Source organism: Cetorhinus maximus, chromosome 3 (genome assembly GCF_964194155.1).
Source record: "Cetorhinus maximus chromosome 3, sCetMax3.hap1.1, whole genome shotgun sequence".
Lineage (NCBI taxonomy): Eukaryota > Metazoa > Chordata > Chondrichthyes > Lamniformes > Cetorhinidae > Cetorhinus > Cetorhinus maximus.
The window spans coordinates 118,202,230-118,227,911 of record NC_135881.1 but is presented as its reverse complement, the minus strand read 5'-3'; the positions used below and the strand labels follow the sequence as shown (position 1 = coordinate 118,227,911).

Below are 25,682 nucleotides of genomic sequence, written 5' to 3'. Positions count from 1 at the left end.
GTTCTCAAGCATCCAGAGAATTAGTACACTGCCATCCATACACCAGTTAGAGTAGAAAATTAACACCCCCCACCCCCATTCCCACACAACAATTACTTTATATGCAATTGAAGGGAACCAGAACCACCCAAAGGAGAAAAAAAAGAGCATTATTATTATGGGGGGAAGATTAATTTTGGTTCATTGTGTGATGTGTTTCATTATATACAGATTTGATTTTGTTATAATAAGAGCACTGAACAAATCTGGTCACCATTTTTGTAACAATCCACCATTTAAAAGTGCAACAATGCTCTGCAGTTTTATAGCATCTTTAACATACAAACTTTCCCAAGGCTTTTTATTGTGCAAAGAAAGAGGGAGGGGACACCAAGCTGGGGAAGTTTAGCAGGGATGACTGAAAGCTTTTGAAGAACATCTTCTAAAGGGGAAGAGAAAAGTAGAGAGGAAGACGGATTTAGGCAGGGTGTTCCAGAGAGCAGGGTTTATATGCTGAAAATGCTGTTAGAAATTATGGTATGCAAAACTGGAAACAATTGATGAATTAGTGAATTAGAGCTGAAAATCAAGGGGTGGAAAATCCAATCAGATTTCTAGCATCCACAGTACTTTGCTTTTGTTTTAGTGTGACTCATCCAACACTCAATGTTAGGGAGGAGTGTCTGAAAGCACAGAAGATGTTGCGGGGTTAAAAGACGTGGTCAAGAGGTAGAGATAAATATCATCAGCATACATATGGAAGGTAATTTGTATTTGCAGATGATGTAAATGATAAATAGCATTTAACTGAAGAGAAAGTGAGAGTTCAGGATAGTGCCTTCTACTGAAAAATACGTGCGTGGACGTTCAGGATGAAGCACAGCTGTGATTCCCCCAGTGTTGAGTTACCTGTTAACATTCACTGGTCAGGTTTATGCTTGTAGAATGACCGCTTGAGCGATTAGAGAGGGCATTCCTTTCTCCATTTAATTAACAAAAGTATATAATTATTTGATATAAACATGTTGAAATAGGGGAATGGGTAATATGTGAATGCATAATGCATTTGCCTGTGAGCATCAGCAAAGGTAACTTTCAGGCTACAAACTCTCTCTTAACATAGGAAGGATGCAGTTGATATGGAGGATTTTTATTCCAATTAACATGTTGTGGCACTTGTTCCTGAAGCTCTTCAGACAAAGCGCACTGATTCAAGTGATGATTAAGCCAACAATTTGCATCTTCTTAGAAGGCAATGCAGGCCTGGTTTCTTACAGCTTGTAAATTTTTGTCTGTGTAGTGTTAATTAAAGAAGAAGAATGTTTCAAATATATAAAATCTCATTGGCCAGACAGACAAAAAATCTAGAACAGAATTTTACATTCCACGGGCGGGCGCACGAGCATAAAATCGTGCAAGGAGAGGTCGGGCGAGCATCTCATCATCGCACATTCGTGCGATATTTCGTTTGGTAGGTGCGTGCGGCAGTCAGAAGAGCACCCGCCGACAATTAAGTGGGCAATCAAGCCCATTAAGGGAGTAATTGTCAGCGATTTTTCATGGCCCATCCAACCTTACGGTTAGCAGATAGGCAAATTGGCCAGGCGGCCTTTACATTTTTGATGAAGTCTCATTCAAGGGCAGGATGAAATCTCCATTAGGAAATAAAATAAAAAGAAATATCTGGGAACAGCATTTTTATGAGGTATGCTTTCAGGCGCTTGATTGTTTTGCATGGGCATTTTTTGCAGCTTTTTTGTGCTTTATTTTAATATTTGCGGGTCTGCAGTTCCCTGAGGAGGTGCCTGCCTTCAGGGAGCTCTCTCAAAGCGCTCACCCGAGCCCGCGGTGATGTTGTCGCCCGCCCTCTTCCCGCTCCTACCTTGGTAGCACTGAGCTTTTCATTGCATGTTTCACGCTGGCTGGCCGTTAATCGGGGGCTGATTGCGGTCAGGGCCCTGTTTCCCGACTGCTCCCGGGCCCGCCAATTGTGCGCGCCCAATGAGGGAAAAATTCTGGCCCTATTGCTAGGAACACTCACAATACAAAACTCCCTTCACCAAGTCCATCTCAAACAGCTGGATTAATTGGTATTGGCCCACTGTACCATTTCATAGGTCTTTTTTGTAAAAGCTCTCATTTTGTGCATACATCCATATATCTATTATGCGTGGGTGTGTGAACGTCAGGTGCTGCATAAAAATGAAACATGTGCTTGCATATAGAAACTGCTTTTGGAGAGGTTAATACAAGTCGCAGGAATGGACATGGGGTGCTAGAGGAGCATGATTACTACAGTCAGCGGCAGGAAGATGGGGGAGGGATAAGGCATCAATGTGTTAAAAAATGTGGTTCTTACTGGAATGCATTGACCAAGCTAGTAAAATCTAGACTCTATCTGGCACTGATTCTGATCCACAATTTACAGTGCAAAAATGAAACAAATTTTGTCAGCTGCAAGGTAAAATTCAGTTTGTCGCTATCAAGTGATAGGTGATATAGAAAAAAAATGTGCCCAATTGCCTCATGATAATTAAGAGATTTGTACTGTCATATTTTTCTGCAATCATTCCCATTTTAATAATCCCTACCCATCCCAATCATAGTTATTTGCCACAATATATCATGTACAGTGAGTCAGCTGAGAAGAAAACTAAGGGCAGGATTTTTCAGTCATTGTGCTGGGGTGGGCCCGACATGCCAACACGTAAAATGACACGCGATGACGTTGGGCGTGCTTCCCGACGTCATTGCGCTGTCTTGCAATGTTTCGTTTGGTGGGCATGCGCTGGAGTCGGCTGCGTGCCCACCGATATCTAAACGGCCTATTAGGGCCATTAAGGAAGTGATTAACAGAATTGTTAACATTGCCCGTCCAACCTTAAGGTTGGCGGGCAGGCGAAAAGGAAACCTCATCCACGAGCGGGGTAAGGTTTCCTAAAACTTTTATTGATTAAATAAAAAAATGTTCCAAAATATAAAAACAGGTCCCATTTCATGTGACACAGTCACATGAGGGGACATGTTTAATTAAATTTTTAAACCATTTCTTTAATAATTTCAGTAGCGATTCAATCTCCCTCAGGGAGATTGAAAGGCTTTTTCTCGCGCACGCGCGAAACAGTGCTGACCCTGAATCTCCCTCCTCTCCCCGCTTGCACAGGTAGCGTTGAGCACCATGGCTCGCGTCTTATGCTGGGTGGGCCTTAATTGGCCCTCCCGTGTAAAATTGTGGTGTGGAGTTGATTGCGGGCAGTGATCGGCTCCGCGACCACCCACGCCCGCTCCCGCCGAGCCCGCCTGCCGCCTGAAAAATTCAGGTCTAAGTGCTCTATTTGCAAAAGGCCTACAGGTCACTTAAAGCCTACAGGCAAATACTAGTACAATGCTCACACTCCTTAGTTCCTATAGGCTCAAATAGGAATCTTACTAAACCTATCCTGAAACATGGCATTATTGTTGACCAAACAAGACCAAGGCCTGATTCTGCACGGTACCCTGTACAATTTTGCATTCTTACACAACTCTTACATATAAAGGACAAAACACATCATCTATTACCGAGCAACCTGTTTCAGCATTAGAAAGTTCAAAGCTTTGTTTTTCAAACTCTGGATGCAAGTTCCTGGCAAATGATAAACATCTCTAAAAGCTGAAGGTTGAAGATTGTAACCCAAAAATCTGCTACCGGCATGTAAATAGTAACTGCGTAGTAAGATGTGGGATGGGTCCTATTGGGGATAAAGAGGGTGATGTATGCTTAGAGGCACCAGGCAAGGTAGAATACTTAATGAGTGCTTTGTGTCGATTTTACTCAGAAAAAGCATGCTGACAAAATACCGGTAGAAATGGATATGTTAATGATGGGGTGAAAATTGATAGGCAGGATGTACTGGAAAGGCTGGCTATACTTAGAGTGGGTAAGTTGTCTCATCTAGATGTCTTGCATTTAAGGCTGCTTAGAGGAGTGGAGGTGGAGATAGTGGAAGGCTTGCCATAATCTTTCCATCTTTCCTAGATACAGGGAAGATGCGAGGGGATTAGAAAGTGGCAAATGCGACATCTGTGTTCAAGGAATGGTGTTAGGATATTCTTATAACTATAGGCCGGTCAGTTTAATGCCAGTGGTGGCTAAGGTTTTAGAAACAATAATAAGGGAAAAAAAAAACAGATACTTGGGGCAGAATTTTGTCCTCATCAGGCGGGCTCGGTGGGGGCGGGCAGGGGGTTCGGGAAGCCGACCGCCGCCCGCGATCGGGGCCGGACCGCGATTTAATGCTGGCGGCCAATTAAGGCCCGTCTAGCATGAAACGTGTGCTGCAGTGCTCAGTGCTGCTTGTGTGGACAGGGGAGGAGGGCGAGCGCGCAACTTCGCGCATGTGTGCGGGTGCGCGCTGGAAAAGCTCCCTGAGGCACAGAGCATGCCTCAGGGAAATGAACAGTTTTAAAAATTAAAACTAAAGCATTGTAAGATGTTAAAGAACAAAGTCACATGAGTGGACATGTTTTTTAACATCATAGAATGCTTTATTTGCATCATTTGCCTTTTACAAATCTAGGCTGGTGCTCTTGTGACTCTGTCACATGAACAGGGACATGTTAGAAATTAGTATGAAAATTTTTTATTTTTTTAATGACGGATCAAAACCTCATTCCGCCCGTGGATGAGGTTTTGCAAAAAATGCAAAGGCCGCCTGGCCTTTTCGCCTGCTTGCCAACTGTAAGGTTGGACGGGCAATGAAAATTTTAAATCAATTGGATTGTTAATGGCCTTAATAGGCCTTTTAATTGTCGGCGGGTGCGCTGCTAACTCTCGCGTGTGCCCGCTGACCAAAATATCACGCGAGTGCACGATGACATCGGGACGCTTGTGCAACGTCATAACGTGTCACTTTACGTTCATTTGAATCAGGCGTGCACCCACCTGCTAAGTGAAAAATTCTGCCCTTGGAGAGGCCTGAGTTAATCAAGGAGTGCCAGCAAAGATTTGTAAAAGGCAAATGGTGTTTGACTAATCTAACTGAACTTTCTGATGAAGCAACAGGGAAGGTTGATGAAGGGGAAGCAATGGATGTAGTTTATATGGATTTTAAGAAATTGCTTGACAAAGTATCACATAAAAGGCTTGCAAACAAAAAGGCTTATGGAATAGCAGGGTTAATGTCAGTTTGGATTAAAAAAAAGCTTAAGGACAGACAGCAGTAGCCGAAATTTTCTGGTCCCACCCTGTGATGATGCCCGCTGGTGTTGGGGCCCTAAAATCCCACCCAGTGAGTCTGTATATAAATAACTTGGATATTGGAATACAGTGTAAAATTTCAAAATTTGTTGATGATACCAAACTTAGAAATGTGGCAAAATCAACAGCAAATGGATAGGCTAGCAGAGTTGGCAGTCAAGTGCTAAATGGAATTTAATACTGAGAAGTGTGGGGTGTTGCATTTTGGCAAGAGGGATAGGGAGAGGCAATATATACATATTGGGCAGAATTTTGCCCTCGGATGGCGTCCGGGCCCCACCTCGCCAACAAAATGGGGCCTACTGCCATTTTGAGTGGGCGGGCCAATTAAGGCCCGCCCAGTGGCCTGCCCAACAGGAAGCGCTATGCGCTCCCTGTGCTGGGGGGGAGGCGGGGATTCCCCATCTGTCAAAGTGCACATTGATCCCTGAGGCAAAGTCCTGTCTCAGGGAGATTCGTCAGAGGTAAAAGTCTAAAAATAGATAAATATTAAAATTATTAACATGTCCCCCTCATGTGACAATGTCACACGAGATGGGACATATTAATAATAAACACATAAAATTTATTTAATTTTTAAAAAACGGACATGAAACTTCATCCCGCCAGTGGATGAAGTTTCATGATTAATCTGGAGCCCACTGGGGCTCCTGGCCTGCCTGCCAGCCTTAAGGTTGGATGGGCAGGTCTTTAATTATCTTAATTAGCCTGTCAATGGCCTCAATTGGCCATTGACAGGTCGGCGGGCGGACAGCTGATTTCGCTGTCCGCCTGCCTTACTAAAAATTTAAAGGGTCCGGGATGAAGTCGGGGATTCCTCCCGATGTCATCCCGCGTCATTTTCACCTCGGCGAGTGGGCCCCGCCCCCAAATCGCCGAGGGGAAAATCCTGGCCATTGTCACAGTTCTAAAGGGTGTGAAGGGACAAAAGGGCCTGGTGGTTCATGTGCATGGATCTTTGAAGGTGGCAGGACATACTGGACTAGCTGATAGGTTCCCCGCAGGCGGGTTTGAAGGTGTATGTAAAATTCAGTGGGCAGCCTTCCTGCTGCTATCCCCCCTGCCCCTGCCACCAATGCAATTTTACCAGCGGTGGGGATGGGATCTGGTGACTCACCTGCCAGTGTGCCAATTGAGGCCCTTAAATGGGTGATTAATGCCTACTTAAGGGCCTCATCAGATCATAGGACCATTAGAAGTAGAAGCAGGAGTAGGCCATTCGGCCCATCAAGCCTGCTCTGCCATTCAATAAGCTTACGACTGATCCGAGTGTGGCCTTAACTTTCCTGCCTGTACCCCATAACCTTTAAACTGCGTGTCAATCAAAAAGTCTAACTCAGCCTTGAATACATTAAGTGATCCAGCCCCACTAGCTCTCTGTGGAAGAGAATTCCAAAGACGAATGACTCTCTGAGAGAATTCCTCCTCATCTCATCTTAAATGGGAAAACCCTTATTTTTAAACTGTGATGCCTAGTTCTATATTACCACACGAGAGGAAACATCCTCTCAGCATCTACCTTGTCATGTCCCCTCAAAATCTTATATGTTTCAACTAGATCACCTCTCATTCTTCTAAATTCCAATGAGTGTTGGCCCAACCTGCTCAACCTTTCCTCATAATACAATCCTTTCATCCCAAGAACCAGCCCAGTGAACCTTCCCTGAATTGCTTCTAATGCAAGTATATCCTTCCTTAAGTGAGGAGACCAAAACTACACAAAGTACTCCACGTGCGATCTCACCAATGCCCTGTACAGTTGTTACAAGACTTCCCTACTTTTATACTCCATCACCCTTGCAATAAAGGGCAACATTCCATTTGCCTTCCTACTTGCTGTACCTGCATGCTAACTTTTTGTGATTCATGTACAAGTACTCCCAGATCCCTCTTTACTGCAGCATTGTGCAGTAAATCTCCATTTAAATAACATTCTGCTTTTCTATTCTTCCTGTCAAAGTGGACAACATTACATTTTCCAAATTATATTCCATTTGCCAAATTTTTGCCCACTTATTGAACCTATTTATATCCCTCTGCAGATTCTTTGTACCCTTCTCAAAACCTGCTTTCCTACCTATCTTTGTATCATCAGCAAATATGGCCACAATACACTCGGTCCCTTCATCCAAGTCATTAATATAGATTGTAAATAGTTGAGGCCCCAGCATTTATCCTGCGGCACCCCACTAGTAACAGCTGAAAATAATTCATTTATCCTGACTCTGTTTCCTGTTAGTTAGCCAGACCTCTATCCATGCTAATATATCACCCCCAACACCATATGGCACCTGGTTGAATGCCTATCGGAAATCCAAGTACAATACATCTACTGGTTCCCCTTTATCCACCCTGCTTGTTACATCCTTAAAGAATACATATCTTTGGGGATCCTTTAGCTCTTCCTCTGTTAATCCTGACATGTTCAGCCTGTGTAGACCTTCATTCCCAATTGCTAGGTGAATTTTTATGGCTTGTTTATCTAGTTTAGATATACTTGAATGAAGAATCCATACCTCTGTATGCTGTTTAAACATTTTGATTTGGATAATAAGTCAGCTGGATCCCAGTTCAAACTGGGGGATTTTGAGGACATTCTCACGATATCCCTTTGACCCTCCTTTTTCTGTAGTACCTGGGATGAGTGTCACTGTGGTCGCTTTCACGCCCTATTCAAAGGTTTGCCCACGATGACAAGGAATGCACCATGGAGTGATGGTGTCTTTGCTTTTTATTCAATTTATTGTTCAGCAACTATCGATGCTGCTCATTGTAATTGCAACCTTCTCTGGCCGATTTTTATGATTTTTTTGTTTATCTCTCCCTTGCTCACTATCAATCCGACCCACACCCTGGTCACTCACCATTTCTGGCTGAGCTAACCCGGTGCTGGTCCTCTTAATGCACTGTCCCACTCACGGAACTGACAGGCTATGCGCTGCAAAGAGGGATCCATCTGCTTATCAGCTCTTTATTTCAGCACTAGCTCGGTGCTGTGTCTTCAAAGCTTTCCTTCACAGGCACCATGCTATGTTTTCAACACTCTCTGATGCTGTGACATTGTTGTGATCTGACCAAAGCGTTGAATTGTCTCATGCCATGTGGCACAATGTAAGGCTGTTCACCATGTTGGTACCTCTTTGACAACCAGTGATCACCATGTTGTGTTATTATAATGATGTTATACCTTGGGCTTATCTACTGTGCAAGACACATGGCACCAATCGCTCATTAGAGATTGGGTAAACACATTGTGGGTTCATTTATTAAGACTAGGAGCATGAGAACAGTTATACATAAGTATAAAGCTTGAAGACATCAGAGCTCTGTGTGTGTATGTGCTCTGCTCAAAGCAAAAGTGAAACCAAGACTGGATCACATGACATGTTTCCCTTCGAGTGATGGCATGCAGATACCCCTTAAAAGCAAATTACAACGCTCTCCACTGGTTGGAATCAGACTGAGCACAAAGGAAGACCATTAATGTTCGAGGTCAATCATCTCACTTCGAGGACATCACTGCAGGAGTTCCTCAGGGTAGTGTCCTAGGCCTAATCATTTTCAGCTGCTTCATCATAAGGTTGGAATTTGGATGTTTGCTGATGATTGCATAATGATAACACAATTTGCCACTCCTCAGATACTAAAGCAGTCCATGTCCATATGTCCAGTCCAGCAAGACCCGGATAACCTTCAGGTTTGGACTGATAAATGGCAAGTAACATTTATGCCACACAACTGCCAGGCAATGTCCATCTTCGACAAGAGAGAATCTAACCATCACCCTTTGACATTCAATGGCATTACCAGAGGCTAATCCCCCATTATCAACATCCTATGGGTTACCATTCACAAGAACCTGAATTGGACCAGCCATATAAATACTGTGGCAACAACAGGTCCGAGACTGGGAACTCTGTAGCAAGTAACCCACCTCCTGACTCCCCAAAGCCTGTCCACCATCTACAAAGCGCAAGTCAGGTATATGATGGAATACTCTCCATTTGCCTGGGTAAGTGCAGCTGCAACAATATTCAAGAAGCTTGACACCATCCATGACAAAGCAGCCTGCTTGATTGGCACCACATCCACCTCTTTAAACATTCACTCCCTCCACCACCGATGGGCAGTGACAGCAGTGTGTACAATCTACAAGATGCACGGCAGCAACTCATCAAGGCTCCTTCACCAGTACTTTCCAAACTCGCAACCTCTATCCCCTAGAAGGACAGGGCAGCAGACGCACGGGAACACCAGCACCTGCAAGTTCCCCTCCAAGCCACATACATCATTATATGGAAATATATCACCATTACTTCACTGTCACTGGGTCAAAATCTTGGAACACCCTTTCTAATAGCACAATGGGTGTACCTACACCACATGGACTGCAGCGGTTCAAGAACTCGGCTCACCAACACCTTCTCAAGGGCAGCTAGGGATGGATAATAAATGCTGGCCTAGCCAGCGATGCCCACACCCAGTGAAGAAATAAAAATATCCCCAGTCTCACCCTCTAAGGGACTAATGTTCACTGTCACTACTCTTTTCCTTTTATATACTTGTAGAAGCTCTTACTGTCTGTTTTTATAATTTTTGCTAGTTTCCCCGCATATTATAATTTCTCCCTCTTCATTATTTTTTTAGTCGTCCTTTGCTGGCTCCTAACATTTTCCTAATCTTCTGGCCTACTATTAATCTTCGCAGCATTGTACATCTTTTCTTTTGATTTGATATCATCCTTAACTTTCCTAGTTAGCCATGGATGGTGCATGCTTCTTGTGGAATCTTTCTCAATGGAATATATTTTTGTTGAAAGTTAAGAACATAAGATAATTAAAATTAATAAGGGCACTGATGACAATCGAGTAAACAGATTAATTGTGGTGATGTAGTCAAATAAAATTGGAGTCACCCATTTAAATTGAGATGATATTCATAATCTTTATTTTCCTCCAGTGATCAGGACAGACTCTTTGCAATCATCGAAGATTGTGTTAAACAATGTGATCACAGCAGAAAGAAAAACATAAGAACATAAGAATTTGGATTTAATCAGCGGAGTGAGAGTGCCACATCAAGTGACCAGCCCAGCAGGTTTCCGTGCATGGGCAGTTAGTAGGTGGGGGAGGGGCACTGCTTAATGAACCCATTGGCCCCATCAGAGGGTCCCCCCAAAAGGTGTTAACCATCAGGTTCCACTTTTCCCAAACTCCAGCACCCCCACCCCACACGCTGGGGCCTGCTAGCATGGGCCAGTAGAGATGCCCACACAGTCACCAAGTCCTGATCAAGTGCAGATCGCCTCGTCAGATCCAGAGTGTAGTACCGGCAGTGGCCACCGCTGCTGGTGGCACTGCTGGTGCTGGAAAGCTGCTGGCCTCTGATTGGCTGGCAGTTCCCTGAGATGGGACTTCCTGATCCAGATTGGCAGGCGTCACGCCTCCAGCTTTTTAACGGCCAATAAATGTCTGCAGGCAGCTGGTGGGGGCAGGATATGAATTTATGCCACACATAATTCATCCCATTGAGAGATTAGTTAGCAAAACATATGGGATCTTGGGCTTCGTAAATAAGAGATATTGGGTTTGATTTTCGCTACTGAGGCAGGTAACTCGACGTGGGAAATTTCTTTTACCCGTTATTTTCAGACCTGGGAGGCTGATGTGGGATGGAGTCAGGCCTGTCACTGCCCAGACACAGGCCAGAGACTGCCACTGGGGTGACCAAGTTCTGAGGTGGGCTGTATAAACAACCCACTTAAGTTCTCTGGGACTTTGTCCCTGTTGTTTTGATACATCTTTGGCCCTCTAGCCCTCATTGCTTGTACTCCTTCACCCATTCCCCATGCCACCTCCATGCCAACTCATGCCTCCATCCACCTCCATGGCCCCTTATAGCCTCCATGCCAATTCAATATTAACTCATGCACCCCACCCACTCCCTATGGCCCTCATACCCTCCATGCCTACTCATGGCCCTTCCATGCCCATTCATCCAATATGCACACTGCACAGATCCTATAGTAACAATGGCATGAGTTAAGCGGCTTAAAAAACATCCATTCATAATATTTTGAAAAAGGACTGGTATTCCTACAATCCCAACAAAGTGTCAATAAACCAAACTATTAAAGTTTCAATAACAGAACTTTTAAGCACTTGACACATTTTAATCTTGTGCAAATAAATATTGAGAGATTAACAAAAGAGATCACAGAGAAAAAAGTAACTTATTAACCTCATAGGGTTGTTGATCAAGCAAAGCCCAACACTTCTCTCCAACCATGTAAACAGAGTTAATCCTTTTAAAAGTCTGGGTTCTCAGCTGGGGATGCATAATGAGGCTTGGCTGAGATCTATAAAGGGGGCTATCATGGCCATGGGGGTGGGAGGGGTGCTTTTGAGCAAAGTGGAAACTGGGGGTTAACACCTTTTGGGGGTGTCCACTGATGGGGCCAGTGGGTCCATTAAGCAGGGCCCCTCCCCCCACCTACCAATCGCCCATGCACAGAAACCTGCTGGGCTGGTCACTTGATGTGGGCCTCTCCCACCGCCGATTAAATCCAAACTCTTATGTTCTTATGTTTTTCTTTCTGTTATGATCACATTGTTTAACACAATCTTCAATGACTACAGTCCTGATCACTGGAGAAAAATAAAGATTATGAATATCATCTCAAGTTGCTCCCATTAGCTGATGGTACAAGAATTTTTAAAAGTCGTTTGTGGGATGTGGGCATCACTGGCTAGGCCAACATTGTCCTTCCCTAATTGTCCTTGTTCAGAAGACATTTTTAAGAGTCAACCACATTGCTGTGAGTCTGGAGTCGCATGTAGGCCAGACCAGGTGAGGATAGCAGATTTCCTTCCCTAAAGTACATTAGTGAACCAGATGGGTTTTTATTACAATCATTTTGTGGTCATCATTAGATATTTATTGAATACAAATTCCACCAACTGCCTTGGTGGGATTTGAACCCTGGTCCCCAGGGAATTACCCTGGGTCTCTGGATTACCAGTCCAGTGATAATACCACTATGCTACCACCTCCCTATTCATCCAATGGAGGATACAGATTTAATGTTTTGGGCAAGAGATGCAGAGGGTAAGTGAAGAAGAGCTTTTTAAGCAGTGAGTGGTAATGACCTGGGCCTCCTCAGGTACCAAGTTGCCAGAAGCTGAGACGATCAATGATTTCAAAAGGAAAGTGGATGAGCACTTGAGGGAAATAAACTTGCAGGGCTATGGGGATAGAGCAGGGAATGGGACTGACTGGTGCCATGACAGCAGGTCATAGCCCCAAATTATTTAAGGGCATATTGAACTTTTAAGTAAGGCATGTGTTTTTTTCAAAAAGGACATACAAACAAAAGCGGGCTGAGAATGTAAAGTAGCCACTTGCTAGAAAATTCCAATGTGGATTACACTTGACCAGAGTCCAGAGAACGGAATTGTGCACCTAAAAAAGTGTCAAGGCCTACTTCAGACAGAAACACTTCAAAGGTAAATATGCAATGCAAAAACTGAACTGTAATCTCCTGTTGTTGCGCAGGTGATGGAGCCTCCATTACCATCCTAGCAGAAACCGTCTCCTGTGAGTTATATCCCAGACTATGGACATGATATGAGTTGAAAAGAAAGCAGATCTGGGTGAAAGGCATGTTTGATTTTTCCCTTCTAGGAATACACAAGAGAAGGGGTTAAAAGCCAACTGTAATCCTGGTCTCTGTGTCCTAGTTTTGGTGTTCCAGGCGAGGGTGTGCTGTGAAGGTCACAGCTGAAGAACATCAACTGGGCATCCCTGCGCTTGCAGGTAAAAAAGTTTACTCTCTGATTGCTGGAAGCAAGTCACAGGTCAGCAAAGCCACAGTCAAAAAGGAAACAGGGCAACTCCTTTCAGCTAACCTGCAGAACAAAGAATCTCCAAACCAACTGCTCAACTGCCAAAATCAGGTCTACCGGAATCATTCAACTTAACGTCTGCAACATTTCATCATCTACTCCTCATGGACCAGCCAAAGGCTGATTCATATATCTTTTTAACTTTTGATTCTAGACTCACTTCTCATTTCTAATCTGTGTGTAAGAATGTTGCGGTTTTATTATATTTTTCTTGCATTTTAGTAAATGATAAATGCACTCTTTCTTTAACTGAAGAAAGCCTGGCTAAATTGGCGCCTTTGAAAACATAAATACATTTGGACTGGGAAAAGGTATCCATGACAGAAGGGATCCTTTTTAAATTAACCTTGTTGCAATCAACCAAGGGGGTTGAATAAACAAAGGGAGCCAGTTCATCCCTCCTCAGCCTAGAGCAGAACAATTTGGGGTACCTCGTCCAGGATCATAACAAATTGGGGGACCCTCACCCAGGGACCGGTCGTAACATTGGATTTCTCTACACAGAGCTGACGTCGACTTGATGGACCAAATTTCTTCTTTCTGTACTGCAATGACTCTGGGCAGAATTTTGAGGTGGGTGGGTGGGCGCAGTCAGCAGGATCAGGAGCGACCGGGAAACGGCCTGCCGCCCGCGATCAGCCCTGACTGCGATTTCACTCTGGCCAATTAAGGCCAGCCCAGCATGAAAAGTAGCTCATCACTGGTTGGGAAGGGCCGAGCGGGGGCGGGAGCCTCTCTGCCGCCGGGTCCAATGGCGACCCTGCGGCCGGTTTAAAAACAGCCCAGGCAGCCCCAGAAAGGCTGCCACGGAAGGATGCCTGTTCTGCATTGTTTTGATGGAGTCGAGTGCGGCTGGAGACGCCAGGCAGAAGGGCAGGTCAGGTGGGCACTCGGGCCCACACTTTCTGGCTGAGTGCCTCACGGTCCTGCTGGAGGAGCTGGCTGCCAGGAGGGACACCCTTGTCCCCAGAGATGGGAGGAGGAGGCCACTGCACCTCACAAAAAGGGCATGGGAGGAAGTAGCAGCGCTGGTGAGCAGCCATGACATGGTGCGGTGCACATGGGTGCAGTGCTGGAAACAGTTCAATGACCTGCTGCGCTCAGGAAGGATGAATACCTTGTTGGCATGGCTTAGTGTGCGGTCGCGTTAAGGTGTGGCCACCCCCCCATGGACTCAGGGGTGCTAGAGTCTGAGGGCCAGCTGTCAATGATGCCATAGGTGGCCAAGGGGCTGAGCTCTGGGTGCTTGGAATGAGTGTCTTGAGGCTCGAGGTCCACAACTCGGATGTGCCCTGCAAAGTGCTCCTTAGCCAGGTTGCAATGGTGCTGCAGGTAGAGAGTGGACTAATCAATGCTCCTCTGTCCTTTCAGGAGAAGACAAGCCATAACCAAGCAGAGAGGGCACGTACAGGCGGGGGCCCACCCAACCTGCTGCTGCTCTCCCAGTTTGAGCAAGATGCCCTAGAGCTGGAGAGCCAGCACACTCCCCGTGCAACCGGGCGTGGAGAGGCAGGGGTGCCAGACGAAGGTAAGAGCACAGTGTACAGAGGTGAAACTTCTGGACTGTGCAACCATTCTAGTATAGTCACTTCATTGATGGAAGCCTCGAACCTGGAGTCCCCATTGATCATTGAAAGACACTGACACTAGGATGCAGATCTCCATTGTCTCACCAGGGTGCCTGGCATGCACAGTGACAGTGTGGTGACTTTAACTATTGACATGTTCTTGTTCTCCCTTTTAGGTTCACCAGCACACACTCACTCTCTAGACTCCGAAGGGCCAGCCCTGACACCGGAGGACCACCGGGCTTCACTTGCACCTGCGTCACACCCAATCCCTGAAGCAGGCACCAGCGCAGATACCGACACCTCAGTGGGCATTAGATCAGCAGCTAGAATGTCAGTGCACGTTGGCGAGGGCACTTCACACTCACTTGAGATGCAGGCGATGGCAGAGGGTACCCAGGGTTCCAGTAGTTGGAGGACTGTTGAAGTTGAAGACTGATGATGAGCCTCTGGAGTCGTCCAGATGCTGGATGTCCAGTGGGATGTGCAGGAGGATCTGACGGAGATCATGAGGGTCTGTGTGCCATGGCCTCCATTGTGGAGGAGTCCATATGGAGCATGAACACTGTGTTGTCCCTCATGGCCGAGTGCACTGCCTCCTCCATTGATAGAGTGGCAATTCTCATGGAGAGGCAGCTCCCGGGACAGAATTAGGAGTTCCTGGGATTGCGCTCGGACCTGCAAGCCCTCACACAGGCAATGACCTCAGGTGGTCAATGCCAATGTGGGAGATGGATGAGGCACCCAGTATCCCAACCAGGTGTCAGTCCATCAATGGCGAGCAGTGGGATCCAAAGCAGCCTCACGTTGGCGCACGAGCTGCTTGTCATCTCTGCGGCCTCCTCACAGGGCGCTCTGGATGACGGCAGCAGTTCTTCTTCCCCGTCACCAATGACCGTGGCATCTGATGAAGCTGCGGTGTCTGGGGAGTTGCCAGGCGTGACACTGGCTGCTCCCTCCCAGGCGGGGCCAGCAAAGGCTCCACTGGCCAGAAGACAACTGCCAAGGTCAACAAGACAGCAGAATTAGTGGGCTGTCTCCAGTGCCGCAGCCAGTGAGTTGGGGGAGGGGGGTGCACAAAGATGTAGCACTTGCAAGTTTAAGGCACCATGAGCATGAGAGGAACAATTCATGGGTGATTTTCTGTTCATTTCTATTTGGTTTACATGTCTGCTGATGTGGACTTCAACACCAGTAATGGTAATAGCATAATGATTTCAATGTGACGATAACATTAAATTTGCTTTTGTTCTGATGGCTTGAGTATGCTTCACGTTTTTTGTTTTTGGTGCAGGGTATGCCAGTATGTAATGTTGGACGTGAGTGGCTGGATATTTTATTACACAGGAATTGAGTGACATTTGGATGCAAATGAAAGGGTCACTTCAGGCATCTGGGATGGAGGTGGCAGCCCTGACGTGGGGTTGAAGCTGATCTTTGGTAGCCTAACTGAAGGAACGTTGATCAAGGCGTCCCTGGTGGCCCTGCCTCCCTGGAGGTTACCGAGGTCTGCCTCCATGCCCTCAACATTCTCCTCCTTGTGCTCATCTTCTGACTCACTACTGGACTCATCCTCTGTGGGCAGTACAGCTACGTCAAGATCCTCTTCCTCCAGTGGGTCCCCCCTTGCCAGTGCCAGATTGTGGAGAGGGAAGCATGCAACCATGATTAGTGACACTCACTCTGTGGGGTATTGTATTGCACCCCCTGAATGGTCCAGGCATCGGAAGCGCATCTTGAGACTACCTATGGTCCTCTCTATCACTGCCCGTATGGAGGCATGACTTGTACTGTAATGCTGCTCTGCCTCTGTTCTTGGGTGGCGGAGAAGCATCATGAGCCACCTTTTCAATGGATAGCCCTTGTCACCCAGCAGCCGTCCATCCAATTGGGCTGGAGCACTGAAGAGCCTCGGCACCTGGGAGTGTCTCAGGATATAAGCAACATAGGAGCTGTCAGGGTATCTTGCACAGACTTGCAGAATCTGCATCCTGTGGTCACACATTATCTGCAGGTTCATGGAGTGGAATCCCTTCCTGTTGACGAAGGCACCCAGCTGACCCACTGGCCCCTTGATGGCCACATGTGTGCAGTTGATTGTACCCTGGACACGGGGGAACCCAGCAATCGCTGCAAAGCCTCTGGCTCACTCAGCCTGGCTGGCCTCATTCGTATGGTAAAGAATAAAGGTCAGTACCCGCCTGAACAGAGTTTCTGTTACCAGCTTGATGCAACTGCGGACAGCTGATTGGGAGATTCCACACAGATCCCCCACTGATCTCTTGAAAGAGCGAAAGGCATAGAACTTAAGGACTGCTGTGACCTTCAGAGCCACTGGCATGGGGTGTCCATCCACACCGTCAGAGATGATCTCAGGCCCAATCATCTGACAACTGGAGGTCACGATCTCCCTGGAAAGGCGGAACCTTCTTCGGCATTGCACATCAGACATATTAAGGTCCCTCCCGTGGGACACGTGGCCTCCTCTGCCTTCTGCCCCTTTCTTCCTCCTCAGAGGAGATGCCACCAGCGGAGACCACAATTCCCATTACCAGGGTAACAGAAGGATGTATGATACCTGGAAGGGTCCACATGGTCTGAATCTTCCAGGGGCCTTGGAGACACCAAGGAGACCTGAAATGAAGCCTGGAGATGCTAACAATGAAGCTCCGAACAGAGGTGAAGCTGCCAAGTACCAATAAGTCACAGCAGCAACTATCTACCAAACTCCCCACTACTGACACTGGCAATGCTGCTCACCCCTTTTATCCCGCCTATAGATGATATTTTTGAAATTGCCGGCTGGCCACCTGCCCATTTTGCCCATGCGATGAGTGCAAAATCGCACGGGCAACAAAAAATTGGCATTGATTGGCTTTTTAATGGCCTTAAGTGGCCCTCTCAATTAATGGTGGGCATAGCCCTGGCGCCGGCACGCACCTGCCAACTAAATATTGCAGGACGTTGGGGCGCTCACCGGAAGTCATTGCACGCTATTTTACGCTCCAGCATGTCGGGCGCGCACCTGCACGCCGAGCGTAAAATTCTGCCCTATAACTTTATGACTCTAAGGGCAGAATCGTCCCAGATTTGTACAAAGGGCAGTAACGGGCAGGAAAATAGTCACTTTACCTGCCAGTCGCAATTGCAGGTTTTCGCACCGTATTGTCCCATTCCTGTCTCATTAACTATGCAGCCACAGGAAACACGCTGTCATGCTGGCAGGCGGTATCCTATTTGCCTGCCACACCGTTACCTCGCCAGTTCCTCACGCAGGGCGCCATATTTAAACTGTAGCCGTGCATACACATCTCAATATTTGCAGCCCAGGACTGCTCCGGTGAAGACATGGTCCCAAAAGCCAAGAAGAGTGCAGCCCCTGATTCAGCGATGTCCTCTACTCCCGCTCTGGCCACAGGAGGCCCATCAGTCTCACCACACTGGCTTGAGGGGCGGTGGCAGAGGTGGTCAGTACAAATGCTGCACACAAGAGGTCGGCCATCCAGTGCAGAAAGCGGATGAATGATTTCATCCGTGCTGCCAGGGTAAGGCAACTATCTTATTACTCGAAATTCACACACATACAAGGCCATCACACATTCACTGGCATCTCACTCACTGCCAGCTCAAGGGACATCACCACTCACTCTCTCACACGCATCCTCACATCTCCATCTGGCTCATTTCCTCTGGGGACTTCCTCCTCAGCCCTCATCATCTTGAGGCCACTAGTACAGATCAACATGTGCCCCTACATATACCCTGGGATACCCTCCTTCCCCAGTACAGCCCTCGACCTGCAGTCTCTTCCCTTGCCTGAGGCCCCTTCTCCCCCTTCCCCAAGCAAGCCCTAGCCCTGCAGCCATTAGAAAGCCACCCCTACCTTACGGCTAGTCTGGTAGGTAGAGACCTGCCCGTGAGCCCCCCTAAAAGTGATGTGGTGCTGCCTGCGAAACCTGACGCTGATGACCACAATTGCCGCCCGAAGCAAGGTAGGCAAACAAACCTCGAAGCCCCGAGTGAAGTGCAGGTTGACAGGTGCATGTCACTTATCTACAGTTGTCAAACATGTTGATGTGCCTGGATGATACACCGTGGGGAGATGATCCTGGTGAGCAGGGCTTATAATTAGATGCAAATACACTAAAATGACATTCCCAACGTGTGGTGGTTGGAATTGCAGCCTGCCATTGGCGGGTGGAGCGGACAATCGCAAACTGGTTTCACAACAGCGTGAAACCAATTTTTGGCCTTTTCGCCATGCTGTCAATCCCACCCCCACCCCCGCCTGCCATGATGCCCCATGCCAACTGAGCTGGAAAATTCCAGCCTATGCGTTGGCTGAAGAAGGTTTTGCAACTATGGTTTGTAGATTACATTGTCTGATCCAGAGTAAGTGGCTCAGAGATGAAGTGTCTTTTAACTTAATTGGGATGCAGGGCTGAGCTGGCAAGAATTATTTTTAAATTTAAGCAGTAGGGCAAGGGAGGACACAATGGGATGAATTATGAAATTAGAGAGCAATTACAATGTGGCATTCCCAGAACAGGAAAGAGTACACCTGAAAAAATTGCCAGTGATTTATTGTTCAGCAGAACGAGAGCTCCTATTCTGAGTTGAAGCAGGGGTTACTATGGAATCGTTTAAAAATTTAGCAGGCAGTTTATTTTAATTTATAGTCAGTGGGATATGAAGAGGTGGGGATCTAACAGATGACATATAAAAAAGCAGGATTTTCAAAATTTTCAAACCATGTTCACATTTCTACTCTCTCGCAGTTTTGTAGGTATTATGTGATAGTGTTAAAATTACTCTCCAGCCTGAAAGGACTCTCTGCAATATTCATTATAAAAAGGGAAAATATCCACATATTTTCTGCTGGTAGCCTGGGACCTTCCTGTCAAATTATAGCCACACAGGGTGTATACATTTCCCTTAACGTGTCCAGCCAAGACTGACCAACTCATCACAAATTTATTCCACAAAAGAGTTCCGCAGTAAAAGGACATTCTATGTGTGAGGAATTTTAATTTTAATTCAATGTACTGTTTTTTGCTCTTCCTATTTTTAAAATGTTTTGCTTTGGGTTACAATAAACTCTCAACAAAAAGAACTTAGTTAGAAAAGCACAAACAGATTCTATCCCATTCTGAGTAACCTTCAACTGGGTCAAGGCTGTATAAATTTAAAACTTTTCACCAGGCCCAGATTTGCAACAGACTTTTTGCACTGGGAATATTTCTTTTCAGGAAATAAAGCTTACCAGACATTTTAGTATAAAGAAAAGTGAAGTTAAAAGTACAGTAGGAGGACAACAATCTGCAGATATAATTTATCTATTTCATAATGCATCACAATTATGTGGGCAGTTACCCTTCAGATCAGCAATTTCTCAGTCAACCAATTATTTCCCAATGAACAGGCCTTATTATTTGAATTAGCTTTCTCTGTCTCTTGTTTCCTCAATAATTCCCACACACAACGTTGTTGGACCTCACCTTTAGCTCTCCAGAGGCCACTTTGGAAGCCATCTCAATGACACAGCCAACGGCCATGCGTGCAGCACTGGACGAGTGCATCTCATTCCAAATGGTGTCACTGTCCACCTGAGCAAACAGACAGCAAAGAGAAACAAATCTGTGAGGGAGGGCTGGCAGGATGACAGCCAATGTACAATAACATTAGTCTTCCTTCTTGGCCAGCTGAACGGACCTTCTGGACACGGATTGCTTATGCTTTTTTATACACAGCCATGTCCAATGGAAATACATTCCTGTCATGCCTCACTGCCATTCTGTGTTTAGACTTCATTACAAACAACATCACATGCATGGACCGGATCTGGCTTACTTTGCAAGACTGTTATACACAGGCCACAGTAGTGGTTTGATATGAGCCAGGGGTCTGTGGTATGTGCATGACTCTGTTATACAAGTGCCAAAGAAATTGAAAAGAAAACCAAGTGAATGTTTATCACATTAGATACTAACAGAAAGCATACTCAGCAATTTTAGAAGCATTCTTTAAAAATGCAATTCTACCTCCAGTATTTTTAGTTACATAAAGCAGTCTAGTTATTTAAATGAAAGTAGCTAGATTATGCTTTATTAAATGAATCTGCCTACATTTCATTTATAAAAATACAATTCCGGTACTAGTATTTCTTATCCATTAATAAAGATTTCAGTTTATAACTGTTATAATTTCTGTCATTTTATCCTCACTTTTTATGCTATTATAGTCAAAGCAGTAATGTATTATTTTTACAAGATGTACCATTCAGAAATTAACCGAATAAGACAATCACTGAATATATTAAACATATATTTTGTTACTGCTGCTTGTAAGAGAGGGATATTCAACAGTAAAAATTCTTAGTTTATTTATAGTCAACAAGAAATAATCGTCAGTATTTGCCATTTTGATGCCAAACACTAATGGTTCAGCTGACTGAGACAATTTATGAAGCAGATCAATTTTATTATTAGGATCCATGAATTTATTGAGAAAGAAAAAATATGTATGCTAATCTGTGCTGCATGATGACAGGATTTCAGTATCACCAGAGTATTTTAGTTATAAACAGGATGAACAGCCATTCAGGGATGGCCTTAGGGTAGCTGGTGAGACCTGAGTATTATTAAATGCCTCAGCTCACTGTTAGTTTGGGAATTCTGGAATAGAAATTGGTCTTTGTTGCTCCCATTTTATGCTGTATCTAAATTAGCCAGTGGCTGAGGAAATATGATGCTTGTACGAAAGGATCAATTCATCACTGCAATATCTAATACCCCAACAATGCCTGAAAAACATGTGATCTGAAATTGGTTGGAGCCATTTTCCAGGGATCAGTTGCCTAAAACAGTCATTAGTGCCCTTTAAAGAAGAAACAACGCTGCCTTATTAAGTTTATTTTATTTAAATGAGGGTGGGTGTGTCATATATAGGCATCTAATAAATTGTATACTGTCTGAACATAACTAGGAAGTGTGCATTGTGCAAAACTTAACTCTTTCATCAACACATGTTTTTAATTTACAGTTCTCTACTGCATTTGCTGATTGCACTGTTAACTTCACTTTTCATTTAAAGAGTCTTGTCAGTACACTTTTAAAAAACCACAAAATATTGTGACATATCTTTGCTTTCCATTGGTCTAGACTTGTAATTAAAATATTTTGTCTAAATGGGTAGTGCAGCTGAGGTAATTGGGAGGGCACTGTCAGAGAATTTACTGAGTCTGCTAGTGATAAGAAGATGCAATATTTTACAGTCAGGGCACTTTTTCTTGACTCCTCAAGGCAAAGGGCTGAATTTCCATGGACCCATGGAGATGGGGTTGGAGGCAGTGAGGGATGTGGTGTCAGGAACAAAGGGAGGAGCCACGTCAGGAGACTTCCCTGATACATTCCTGCTTCTGGGAAAATTCTTGGGTGGAGTCCAGCATCAGCTGCTCAACATACGCTGGCGGGCAGGCAATTAAGGCAATTGAAATCCCACTTATGGACCATTTTGCATTGGCAGTGATATTTTCCCACTGTCAGAGCAGCCTCCCTGCTTTGTGTGGAGGCTGTGAGCTTGTCCATCACTGCTCCTGTGGAGGGGTTTCCCCTTCACCCCAATGTCCCTACCAGCTTCAGGTCACTTTATTTGTTGACTTCCCTACAGGCAACTGAGGGTGCCTCCATGTTTAAGCGCCTTCATACTCGCCTTCCTGCCTCAGCAATGTCCACCGCTCCTGGTGAGGCTGCCAGCCCCCACTGATTGATCATCTCACGTCCCTAATCCACCTGCCATCCTTAGTTGGACTCCTGGAGCTCCTGGAGGCAGCTTCTTAATTGGTCGCCTCCAGGAAGATCACAACTGATAACCTGCCTCAGCCACTTCCACGTTCCCTATCCGGAATTGAAGCCAACGTTGGGATCGCAGCCCAGCCAGGAAAATCCAACTCATTTGGTGGATTTTCGTTGCTGGGATTGGGTCAGAATGGAGATGGGTAATGGAAAATAAAATGGCACCAACATCATGCCTCATAAGGTCCTGCCACTGGTCCCAACCCTGCCACTTTTCATGAGGGCAGTAATGGGCAGGGTGAGAAATAAGGTTTTCCACATCATTAATTGGGCGCATTTAACTAATTAACTAGCTCCTTAAGAACTCGCCTTCTAAGCTACTGGAATTTTCGCGGTGTTGGGCAGCTGTTGGGAACTGTATAAAGCAGAACAGTTCCAGCCTATCAGGAACAGTGTTGGGCAGTGTGGAAAAAAATGTCATTTGATTGAAAAAAGTGGAAGTCTTGAAGAAACTCTATTCCACATAAATAAAACTTGCATAACACGAGCATTTCCCTTCTTGATCCTGGATTGCAGCTCTCCATCCGCCCTGGCCAATTTGAAGATTTGTATGCTTTAGTTATTTTTTAACACCAAGCACAGGTGGTAGCCACAGCAATGGTTGCAAAGTTGGACCAGAAATGACCCACTTCCATGGTGTACCACCTCCACTCCCACACTTAGAACATAACAACATAAGAAATAGGAACAGGAGTAGACCATTCGGCCCCTCGAGCCTGCTCTGCCATTAAATAAGATCATGGCCGATGATCTTGTGTTTTGCTTTCCGCATTCCCTTGCCTAACAAAAATCTACCTACCTCTGCCTTAAAAATATTCAATGACCGCACCTCCACCACCTTCTGAGGCAGAGAATTCCAAAGTAGCACAAACCTCTGAGAGAAAAGATTTCTCCTCATCTAATTTTAAAACAGTGTCCCCTAGTTCTGGACTCACCCACAAGAGTAAACATCCTTTCGACGTATACCTTGTCAAGGCCATTCAGGATCTTGTATACTTCAATCAAATCATGCCTCACTCTTCTAAACTCCAGTGGAAACAAGCCAAGTCTGTCCAACCTTTCCTCATAAGATACCCCACTCATTCCAGGTATCAATCTAGTAAACCTCCTTTGAATCACCTCCAAAGCATTTACATCCTTCATTAATTAAGGAGACCAAAACTGCACACAGTATTCGAGGTGCAGTCTCACCAATGCCCTGTATAACTGAAGCATAACGTCCTTACTTTTATGTTCAATCACTCTCGTAATAAAGGATAGCATTCCATTAGCCTTCTAAATTGCATGCTGCGACTGCATACTGACTATTTGTGACTCATGTACTAGAACATCTAGATCCCTCTGCACCTCAGAATTATGCAGCCATTTACCATTTAAATAATACTCTGCTTTTTTGTTCCTCCTGCCAAAGTGAACGACTTCACATTTTGCCACATTAAACTCCATTTGCCAGATCTTTGCCCACTCACTCAAGATATCTATATCCATCGGTAACCTCCTCATGTCCTCTTCACAACGTACTTTCCTACCAACCTTAGTGTCATCTGCAAATTTAGCTACCATGTCTTCACTCCTCTCACCTAAGTCATTGATGTAAATCGTAAAAAGTTGAGGCCCCAGTACAGACCCCTATGGGACTCCACTCGTCACATCCTGCCAATCAGAAAAAGACCCATTTATGCATACTCTCTGCTTTCTGCCAACCAGCCAATCTTCTAGCCATGCTAATGTGTTATCCACTACACCATGCACTTTTATTTTCTGTAATCTTTGATGTGGCACCTTATCAAATACCTTCTGGAAATCCAAATACAGTATGTCTACAAGCTCCCCTTTATCCGCTGCATATGTTACTCCTTCAAAAAACTCCAATAAATTGGTTAAATATGATTTTCCTTTCACAAAACCAGGCTAACTCTTCCCTATTTCCTTGAGCTCTTCTAAGTGCCCAGCTATAACCTCCTTAATGATCAACTTAATGATTTCCAGCCACTAATTGGCTGCCAATGCCAACCCCTCACCAACTAACCCCTCACCTACGCCAAAATCAGTAGCTTTGTCTGCTTCATGTTGCGGGAGGGTTCGTGATCAGAAAACAAGCCTGCCTCTTGAATCCTGCCTTCTCAGCCAAATTCGGGCTCAAAGTGTTAGAAATGGGAAATTAAACTCTCTTCTATCTTGGGTATCCAGTATCTGTATTAAGCACCCTCCTGACAGAAGAAAAGGAAGAAATTACATTTTTTTAAAGTTTTTTTTCCCCCTAGCAGAATAGTTAGTTGCAGAATCAAGCTTTATCTATGCTGTCCAATAATATTATTTAAGCCCAACGTTAGAACAGCAACCCCCATTGCACCAGTAGCTTTCCATTTTTATACTAAGCATCCTTGTGGCCCTGCAGTGTGAGATTACCAATAATTAGTGTCAGATTATGGATAGGTTTGTGCTGTAGGCTCACTGAGAATTGGGTTGAGACTACTCAAATATGTTTTACATAGAAGTATTGCAGCTGGCAGGAGAGAGCTTTCATCTTATCATTCTGGACTTGATTCAAACCCAGACCCCTGATGTGAAATTCAGTGTCCAAACACATTGCATCACTCCGTCCATATGTGAGTCAAGTTCGACATTTAAATGGATATATTTCAATATTATTGTGCAGAATATAAAAATTAATTAGCAAAAACCAGTATGCAAAGTCAAGTGTGATCATTAAATTCACTATAATGAATATTTATCCCACATTGAGAAGCATATGGTTAGTAAATTAGCAAAATTAGTTGTTGCGTAATTTAATTTAAAAAATGTTTAAATGCTCCCTGCAGGATTTTTCTTTGATGAAGTTAAGATGTGCTGTGTTTTCATTTTTCAAAAAATTAACATTTGCATTTCAGAGTACTACACCCTTAGATTATTGGTCCCTATAGGCCCTTTACTTGCTCATTGTCAAGTTCAGAGACAGGCATATAGTGAAACCATTGCATCTATTCTTGCATAACATGTCATAAAGGAAATGGAATCAGCCATCACGAAAGATAGTAATGCAGGTCTGCAGTTTCCCTATCTCAATACACACTGATTTTCAAAGTGGTAGATCATTGGCATGGGGTGGGGAAGCAAGGTTCTACTTAGTTCTTTTAAA

General features: G+C 45.0%; 1 protein-coding gene across 2 annotated transcripts in view; it reads right to left on the bottom strand.

Moving 5' to 3' along the window:
- Positions 1–25,682, bottom strand: part of LOC144678862 (histone deacetylase 9-like) — a 635,070-nt gene that overhangs the window by 140,983 nt on the left and 468,405 nt on the right. For both annotated transcript variants that reach the window (XM_078538855.1, XM_078538856.1), the window contains exon 16: positions 20,189–20,296. In XM_078538855.1, coding sequence (XP_078394981.1) covers positions 20,189–20,296 — 108 coding nt within the window. The remainder of the gene's footprint in view (positions 1–20,188; positions 20,297–25,682) is intronic.